This window comes from Mizuhopecten yessoensis, unplaced genomic scaffold (assembly GCF_002113885.1).
Source record: "Mizuhopecten yessoensis strain PY_sf001 unplaced genomic scaffold, ASM211388v2 scaffold9969, whole genome shotgun sequence".
NCBI lineage: Eukaryota > Metazoa > Mollusca > Bivalvia > Pectinida > Pectinidae > Mizuhopecten > Mizuhopecten yessoensis.
In genome coordinates, this window is record NW_018408313.1 from 194,099 (window position 1) to 204,600 (window position 10,502).

At 37.1% G+C, this 10,502-nt stretch overlaps 1 protein-coding gene across 1 annotated transcript in view; it reads right to left on the bottom strand.

Annotated features, from left to right (window-relative positions):
• Positions 1-2,750: 2,750 nt before the first annotated feature.
• Positions 2,751-10,502, bottom strand: part of LOC110459109 (kinesin-like protein KIF9) — a 24,531-nt gene continuing 16,779 nt past the window's right edge. Inside the window, exons 14-20 of the mRNA XM_021511205.1 lie at positions 9,796-9,968; positions 8,280-8,533; positions 7,380-7,502; positions 6,581-6,760; positions 5,785-5,903; positions 5,482-5,586; positions 2,751-5,025 (exon numbers count right to left, since the gene is read on the bottom strand). Of these exons, the coding sequence (XP_021366880.1) occupies positions 4,909-5,025; positions 5,482-5,586; positions 5,785-5,903; positions 6,581-6,760; positions 7,380-7,502; positions 8,280-8,533; positions 9,796-9,968 (1,071 nt within the window). The 3' untranslated portion in view covers positions 2,751-4,908. The remainder of the gene's footprint in view (positions 5,026-5,481; positions 5,587-5,784; positions 5,904-6,580; positions 6,761-7,379; positions 7,503-8,279; positions 8,534-9,795; positions 9,969-10,502) is intronic.

A 10,502-nucleotide genomic window follows, 5' to 3' on the forward strand; every position in this document is an offset into this window, starting at 1 on the left:
TAAATTAATTAAGCTTTCCATAGATATACTTCATTCTAATGTAAACCATTCCGTTGAGGAGGAATTAGAAACACAACTTTGTTGGGTTAGCAAAACAAAATCTCGAATCTCAAAAAACAACATCCGGTTGACGTTGAACACTGACACAGAAAATGAAAAAAAAAAGATCAATAAATCAATACATCGGGTCCTGTGACACAATCTATTACTTCCACCAGATGTAATATAAACAACCTACAACAACAAGATAAACAAAAAATGTAGTAATACTCATTATTATTGGTTTACACACCAATTTAACGCTTCAACCACGCTCTGATATAGCCATAACTTGTCCGCTATGGGGCGCTGGTATCATAGAACACTGATCAAGGGAGATAAGCCAACCTCACTCGGAACATATTTACTAAGGCAAAGAGGAAGGTGCGTATCCCTCCACTACACATCCCTGCCAGAAAGGAAGCACGCAGAAGGTCTAAATGTGTGAGGACACCAGATTACCCGGAGAAAACCCACGTGGTCGGGCAGTACCCAATACGTATACCTTACCCGACCGGAAATCGAACTTCGGCTGTCTCGATGAAAGGCGAGTGCGCTATTCAATGCCACCCGACGCCCCACATGTGCCTTCAGGAACATCTGGAACACTGTGCTTTCCGAAAAATTCACAAAATGGCTTTAACATTAGATGCAAGAATCTTCATTTTGTTCCATTTTCTATATCTAGGTTGATTTGAAGAGCGTCTTAATAGACATATTTGGAGCATTGGTTTGAAATTTTGCAGTATTATCAGAGACATATAATTATATGTCTCGGGTATTATTAATTTTGTTTGATTCTGGGAAAAGATCTTGACTCAGTTGTTCAAAACCTAGTCCGAATTATTATGTGGTTTTATCGACTGTTTTTTATATCGGTTGTCGATTAATGTCAGAACTACGGCCCTCTATAATATGCGGAAAATACGCGACCCGCGCCCGGAGCACACTTCAAACTGATATTTTAGAAAAAAATCGTCACTTTCACACACATGTCGCACATGGATCGAACGGCTAAGAAGTACCATTGGACTAAGTAGTACCGTACGATGTACGACTAAGTAGTACCGTACGACGTACGACTAAGTAGTACCGTACGACGTACGACTAAGTAGTACCGTACGACGTACGACTAAGTAGTACCGTACGACTAAGTAGTGCCGTACGACGTACAACTAAGTAGTACCGTACGACTAAGTAGTACCGTACGACTAAGTAGTGCCGTACGATGTACGACTAAGTAGTACCGTACGATGTACGACTAAGTAGTACCGTACGATGTACGACTAAGTAGTACCGTACGACGTACGACTAAGTAGTACCGTACGACGTACGACTAAGTAGTACCGTACGACGTACGACTAAGTAGTACCGTACGACTAAGTAGTGCCGTACGACGTACAACTAAGTAGTACCGTACGACTAAGTAGTACCGTACGACTAAGTAGTGCCGTACGATGTACGACTAAGTAGTACCGTACGATGTACGACTAAGTAGTACCGTACGATGTACGACTAAGTAGTACCGTACGACGTACGACTAAGTAGTACCGTACGACGTACGACTAAGTAGTGCCGTACGACGTACGACTAAGTAGTACCGTACGACTAAGTAGTACCGTACGACTAAGTAGTGCCGTACGATGTACGACTAAGTAGTACCGTACGATGTACGACTAAGTAGTACCGTACGACGTACGACTAAGTAGTACCGTACGACGTACGACTAAGTAGTACCGTACGACGTACGACTAAGTAGTACCGTACGACGTACGACTAAGTAGTACCGTACGACGTACGACTAAGTAGTACCGTACGACGTACGACTAAGTAGTACCGTACGACGTACGACTAAGTAGTACCGTACGACGTACGACTAAGTAGTACCGTACGACGTATGACTAAGTAGTGCCGTACGACGTATGACTAAGTAGTGCCGTACGACTAAGTAGTACCTTACGACGTACGACTAAGTAGTACCGTACGACGTACGACTAAGTAGTACCGTACGACGTACGACTAAGTAGTACCGTACGACGTATGACTAAGTAGTACCGTACGACGTACGACTAAGTAGTACCGTACGACATACGACTAAGTAGTACCGTACGACGTATGACTAAGTAGTGCCGTACGACTAAATAGTATCGACTAAGTAGTACCGTACGACGTACGACTAAGTAGTGCCGTATGACGTACGACTAAGTAGTATCGTACGACTAAGTAGTACAACTATTAGTCATAGAGCCACCTTTTCCATTAGAATGACGTCAGTCATGTGACTAAACATGCAGCACAGTGCCATGATCCATGTCTTTATCTCTCACTTCGCAGGGACTTGAGAATTTGTAACGGCTAAATTTGGACCTAAACTAAACTAAGGTGCTCAGGGCAATTTTACACATTTTATGTAAAACCCTCCAATGATGATATATACTTAATATATTTCATTGGGGGTGGCATTTATATCAAAAGTTGATGTAAACCCCTAAGTCATTGAACTTACTCGAACACCTTAGTTACGGTCCAAATATACATGTAGCTGTAACAAATTCTCAGGTCCCTGTGTCTCACGTGGCGGCCTCTGACACCAGCTGACACCTGTGACACCAGAACACATATGGGTCCCTCTTTTATTGAAGGAGTACTCCCCGATTCCTGATATCTATAACGATGTCATCTGGGTTGAAAATTAAAACACAAACAAAATAGTATATTCACATAATTTCATTCAATGTCACCTTCACAATTAAACTGTAAATTGACAAAGTATGCACCTACATGTTGGATTATAGGGTAAGGACATTTCACAGAAAAACCTAGTTACACAAAATGAAATAACCTCAGTAGTACTGGTGCTACATCATTATGACATTAAAAAAATTCTATAGAAATTCAAGTTTTACTTTCAATTTAAAGTTGTTTTGTCCTAAATATATCAAATTTCTCAGTGATTTTAAATTGAATAATTTTGTGTGAATGTCTTGGACTATCATTTAAAACGTTAACTTGAAGTATACAACTTCCTTACAGATACATATATAAATAAACATCTAGTTATTAGATATTCAAAGCTATGTTTGATGTCAAGCCAATCACATCAATATTTTCTCTTGGTCTATTTTGCCCTGCATGATTAGAAGTATATGTGGAGGATTCCACACAATATATATTTATAAACACTTACATGAAAATTAAATCATTATATATACCCATTGTATATATCATGTAATGTAAATGACTTCATTTTCTTGAATTTCTGTTTTTTGGGTTTACACATGAAAGATCTGTGAAGTGTGACAAAAACAGTAATACTACATTAGTACATACTTGTAGCAACATATCGTCTTTTAAAAGTGTCCGAATATAAATATTTGCAAGGTATTTAAATTTGTAACCATCTCTCCAGGCCAATTTCTGCAAAATAAAATATCTTGCACAGAATACCAGTTATTTTAATGAGCTAATCTACTTACTGACCTTATCTTATGTCCAGTGATTGGTCAATAAAATCAGTCCGTGCAAGTTTTGTTTAAAAATGCAGTGATAAATAAAAGGTACATTAGTGTATCTTAAATATAAAACAGAAAAAAATCCCTTAGTAGTCAACAAATACTGTGATCTTGGGCGGTTCCCTTGAACAAATAAACAAAAGGAAATAGCTCAATAATGAAATAAAAGCTACTTCAATAAATACCATTACCTTGATGTACCGTTTAAAATAGCTACATGATTATGTCAGATAATTATTAGCACAAAACATGTTCAACATTATTTTTTTAATCTTTATTGAATATCTGCACAGCAAAGACTCGATATGAACTGATTTTGAAAGAAAAATCGAATTTAAAAAATTTACCAAAGGAAACAGTAAAAAGCAATCCAGGTGCATTGTGCAAAACACCTGTTACAAAACGAATATATATAAACAATATAAATATATATCATTATTTTCTATTTATGGTAATTCATATTTTCAGTAACAAATTTTCTGAATCTATCTCCATGTGGAAATTGAAACATATTGATAATTTTATAATACAACTCTGGCCACATGTAACACATATGTACAAGTATGAACATGGAAATATATTAACAAGATAAAACTAAATTCAATATTATACATTAACAGGAACTGAAAAAGACCTTAACAAAAGGAAATTTAAATGTCATATCTTTATCCTGTCCATTTCATAACTCTTCAGTATCTACCATTATAATACTATTTTATGAGATTTCAGATCATAGAATGCTGGCATGACTTTATATCAAAGAGCATGCCAAAACACAGACTAAACAGCAGATCAAACACTGATACTTTATTCCATAACAAACTTGCAAATAAATGGTGATGATTTTGCAAGATAAGTAAACAAGCTGACTGAATTAATTGCAGAGCAGTTTTAAAATTCTTGAATCATTCGGAAAATGGAAGCTTGCATTTATTTATACCAAACAAAGGCACAAGTTGGCTTTCACAGCAGTTTAACGATCTTAATGACTTTAACTTGTCCAGAAATTACCTGAAACATCTGCCACCTATGTTGGGCTGTGTGTATGCTACACATACACATATAATGCTGAAAATGTCAACTGCATTAAATAGCTTTTGAATTGTATTTTAAGTCCCTGCTTAATCACAAGTTTAGATACTTTATTCCACCGAGTCTGCAGTGTTATCCTACTAAGTCCTATCACAGTCTGCTACATCTGTACGTACAAATGTACACCATTCACAGCGTACTTCTAATCCAGGCAGCATTGCTGGATTAAAAAACAATACATCCTGTAACCAATCAGAGTCATGATCACAGAAGTAGTTCAGATATAATTTGGAAAATTGTCCAATCAGAAGTGTTGTAACATGTTTTATCCCATGCTGACTTGTAACATGTTTGGTGGTTTGTTCCTTATCGACATGGTGGGAGTGCCAGGAGATTTCCTGAAGCTTGGCTGAGGCTGGGACATCGCAGTTTCATAAGTTTTCTGAAATACGAAATTATGAAAATGAGAAATATATAAATAGCATGCTGCATTCGTTTAAAAATAAATAAATAGAATAAGTCATGTAGCAAGGGAAACTTTAAAATTGTTTAACAAAATACATCTCACTCATAAATATAGCACAGTGGCAAAACTGAAATGTTATATATTAGCAAAACTTAATTTTTGGCCATAAACTTACGGCTACTTCCATAAAACCTCTCATAATTTCAACAACATTCAGATCAAGCTTTATGGAAGATGTAAATTTTCATTTGTAATATTTAGCTTACTGAGAAAACACATAAAAAATATTTTTATGTGAATTAATTTTTTAGATTCACTATAACAGTGAGAAAATTAAAATTGAAAAAAAAAACAAGATCTGTTGAGATGAAAGTCCAAACGATTTCAATAAAAAATGTCCTCATTTCAAAAACAAGTTAAAAATCAACAAACCCTTCTCTGAGTCCTCATCTGGGCGTTATAGAAAGCTGCGGAGTCTGGGTTATTCATCAGCAGCTCCATCTGGAGGCGGTCAAACTTCTCATGTTCATCTTCAGGCTGTATAAGGGGAGATAATTTATACTTAATATCAGGTATCTATCTTTTACTGTTTTTCTATGTCATACAGTATCAGGCAATCCCTGACATAATCATGAAATAATCAGGTGTAATCAGAATGGAAATTTTCTCTTCATTTATTTACATAACATTTTACTTCCTTTTTTATTTTTACTACATTCAAGACTGTAGACTTACGATCGTGTTCGGGTTGAAGGGGAGGTGTGCTCCAGGTCTGACTCCATGCCCTTGTGCAATGCTAGTCTGGATTTCATCAGAAGGACCCACGAAACTCTCAGAGTACCAGTTGTCAAACTCTGTAAACACAAACAAAATTCCCTCGTTTTTGTCTGATGAACCTGTTACAAACATCCTTTTCAGCTCATATCACTTTGAGGAATAGAGATTCACTAAATTTAATGGTTTGTTTAAAATCTAAAATTGATTAAACTTTGATAATTATATTTGACATTAAACCCTTTAAATATTCAGTAATATTTTTCTTTAAAATTTGTAAATGACACATATTAATTAATCTAGTTTGGAAGTGTTGATCAGTGCATAACAATACAATACATGTAGCCTGATTCTGTAATTCTGAATTCTGTTAATACAAATTATCTGTTTCTATTTAAAGCCTCTAAAGTGGTTCCTTATGCATGAAGTTGATTTTTTCTTCTTAATTGGATAATTTTGTCCCAATAACTAACTCCTCCAGCACCAATTAATGATATCACACAGTGTCAGCAAATCCAGTTCTTTTGTCTCCAGAGTTTCATAATTTAGGAAAAACCATTCCCCAAATGAACAGCTAAAGGCTATTACTTAACTTAAACAAGGCTCTTATTAACTCATTCACCCCTGAAATTTCATAATGAACTATTACAATCTTTGAATTGGAGGTGTTCAAAGGTGTCTTCAGGGGTAAATGAGTTAATACAAGAATCAGGTCTGCCTGATTCCTCCTACATGTGAATATGACCGGGACACTTACCGTGCACCAAGCGTTGTCGGCACTGTTCCACAAGCTTTTGACAATACTGCACTTCTGCTTTAAGATTTTTCAGTTCCTCGAAATCATTCTTGTATTGGAGTTTGTGGTCTTTGAGACGTTTGATCTCAAAGAACTCTTCTTCACTGATAATGATATCCCCTTCCTCGTTATATTGGGGTCCTGTAACAATTATAAAGTGGGGTTATGTGTCATTGTATGATTGTATCCCCTTCCTCGTTATAGTGGGGTCCTGTAACAATTATAAAGTCGGGTTATGTGTCAATGTCTGATTGTATCCCCTTCCTCGTTATATTGGGGTCCTGTAACAATTATAAAGTCGGGTTATGTGTCATTGGGTGATTGTATCCCCTTCCTCGTTATAGTGGGGTCATGTAACAATTATAAAGTCGGGTTATGTGTCATTGGGTGATTGTATCCCCTTCCTCGTTATAGTGGGGTCCTGTACCAATTATAAAGTGGGGTTATGTGTCATTGTGTGATTGTATCCCCTTCCTCGTTATAGTGGGGTCCTGTAACAATTATAAAGTCGGGTTATGTGTCAATATCTGATTGTATCCCCTTCCTCGTTATAGTGGGGTCCTGTAACAATTATAAAGTCGGGTTATGTGTCATTGTGTGATAGCATCACCTTTCCCAGGGACAATTCTGGAGAGGGCCCCTCAAAACTGTTACTGCACCCTCCAAATTTTCAGTTTCTTTTAATTTCACATATAATGGCCACTCAAAATGAATGATATATTGATGACTGATATGACCAAGGGGAAATAACTCTATTTACCATTATCTTCTCTGCCCCTCCTGTGGTTTTCCAGTTGATCTCTTGTTTTGTCAATCTCAATCTTGTTAGTGTTTACTTGTCTTGCTAGCTCTGCATAGGATTTCTTCTTGGAATTCAAAATTTCTGGAAAATTATATAAAAAAAAAATCAATTTTCATTTTCAGCTGCAGCTTTGCCTGCAAAATCATGAAGTTTTTTAATGAATGCAGTAATTATTATCAAAATAAGTGGACCATAGAAAACCTCATATAGAGCCACTAATAAGGCTAGTTGTCACCTACAAAGAACATTTTCCAAGAGGGCTAATTTTAATACAGATATAATTTCAACAAATTCTAACTAGATATTTAACTTTAAGCTGTCTTTAAGCTGCTGGTAATTTGTCTTTTAAGAAGATTTCACATGTTATCTGAAGGAAGTAAGATCCAAATAATTATCTTGTGGTTACTTTTTGGGAAATTCGGTGAAGCAAAATTTCAATCTGGCAATTTTAAAACATAATTTGCATGAGAAAAATGAGTGGCAAAACACAGCAATATTTCTTAATATGAGCCCTAAACAATATACTAGCTACATTGTATTGTTTCACTTGGGAATTAAAACTCACCGCAAGCATAATCGTAAAAATACATTTTCATCAAAATGTAATGATTTACAGTAACCAATCTGAGATATAAGACCAGTGAATTTACACTTTGCATGAGAAAATCAGGTGGCAAAACAGAAATATTCATTAATGTGAGCCCAGAAATACTGATTCCAACCTCAAACAAATAATACAATCTATTTTTCCACTTCAAATTCACTTGAAGCATTATCATAAAAATAAATTTTCTTCAAGATGAAAATCATTTCAGCTAAGATAATACACCATTGATATTAGTTCTAAAAGTCACTTACGTTTATTTTCTATTAGAACCCTGTTGATCTCACTGCCGCGGTCGGCCTTGAACTCCTCAAAGGCCTCTGATCTGGGAGGTGGGGTACTGGTGAGGACCTTGTCAGCCCGGGACACACCAGATATACTGGTAGGGGTGGGGGCTTCTCCGTCTCGGTCGTCCCTCTTCTCTCGCTCGGAGGGGTGTGGCGACTTGATGTCCCTCTCTCCCTTAGCACTCTGAGAGGGGCTGCTGATACTCTTACCTCCCGTGGGACTGCCAAGGAAATCATATAAAATATTGAAACTGATCTGGTTTGGTTTGGTTTAGTATACAGTTAAAGTATGGTGTTGAGGGATATAGCAAGTTTCTGGTGTCCCGAGACCATGGTCAAGGGACACCAGAAACTTGCTAACATCCCTCAACCCCATACTTTAACCGTTTTATTATACCGATATATACACACTGGAGAGATAGTTTTAACTAGAAATTATTTGTAAACCATAAGCTGTAGATCACAATAGAGCCAAAAATGCTTCCGAGTTCGGTAGCAAGCTCCGCCCACCTCGCGCGTCGGTTCCGAATTCGGTAACAAGCTCTGCCCACCTCTCGCCTGATTGGCTCGGCGGAAACACCCGAGTGTAGGTGTGTTTTAGTTCCCAGACTAACACACATGACTAAAACACAGTCAGGCAAAAGTGGGGATATATTCGATTTAACTAATTACTTTTATATAGAGTAAATAAAGTAGAGGTATAATAATATTGTTTAACGTTCTATCAACGGCTATGGTCATTTAAGGATGGCCTCCCCTGTGTGTGCAAGATGCATGCGTGTAGTGATATGATCAGAATGATTTCTATAACAATTTGTCCTGTTCAGCCCATCCCATAAATGACAGATGACTGTTTAAGTTCACCATAAGGAACTTTTTTGCATATTAATCACTTATCAGTAAACTCATCACCTCAAACACATTTCTATGCTGCCTGAGTATTATTTTAAGCAATGATGTGGTTCACTTGAAAATGTCACAAAAGAGGTGTGGTACAAAGTAATTTTACAACTAGTGACATTTGTTTGTTATCTAACAAGCATTATTAATTGATTTTCAAATTTTGAAATGAAACTCTTTCTCCTTTGTTTTAAATTTAAAAATCAATTTACTCAAGTTCAATAAACATGATAAGCAAGTCACTTATTCACATAAACTTTTTGTGGAAACTGCGCTTAGATGTGATTTTATGATAGTAAACTTACATTATCACAAAGATTGTTATAAATTTTTCACCATATTTGGATGAAAAAACTTTCAAACTTGAATCCAGGTCCAGCTACTGGTATACTGACAGAAAACATTCCTATCTGATCATACACAATGTTTAAACAAGATTTAGAAATGGGATCATTTAGACTTACTCATTTTAATGAATTCATTTAAACTGCCAATTCTGTCGCTGTTGGAATGTCTTTGAAGCAATCACTAAGTGTACTTCCAAAAAATAAAAAGTTAAACTAAATATAATACATCTGTTCACCTTTTAGTGTCCCTCCCTGTGCGGCTCTTCCTGTCCTTTTCCCGTTCCTTCTTCTTAAGTTGTACAACAGCTGAGGGATCAGCTTTAGCCGCTTTGGGAGCCATTCCAACCCCGAATCCCTGGCCGTCTGGCTCCCCGACCAATGTCCCATCGTCTGTTATTGCCACGCCCGCCTACACAGGTTCAACATAGAAACTTTGTAACTGGTTTCAAGTGATATGATTTGTCACATATCAGTTAGCATAATCAAGCTTAATTCTGAGTATGGCAACAATATTAACAGAAATGTGTGTCCCAGAGTATAGTGCGATATTAACAGAAATGTGTGTCCCAGTAAGTAAACCAAGGCTTACAAGTCCCCAATCCCTGATGACTGATATACACGGTAGTGTACTCTACATGTGGAGACCCTCAGATAGACCCCCATCCCCTCACGACTGGTCCCTTAATTCCCTATCTCACCTTCAATAATTGATATGTTTGGAGGTTTGCCCTGGGTCACCTCCCCCTCCCCCCTTCAAACATCCACTATCCTTCACTAGTTTAATTTGCTATGAATCCTACCCCTTCTCCCTAACCTGCACCTCTCCCCACCCCAAACACCTCCCCAACCCCTACCCCCTCTCCCAACCTCCAGCACCTCTCCCTGTCTCTAACATCTCTCCCCAACCTCCAGTACATCTCCACAACCTCCAGTACATATCCCC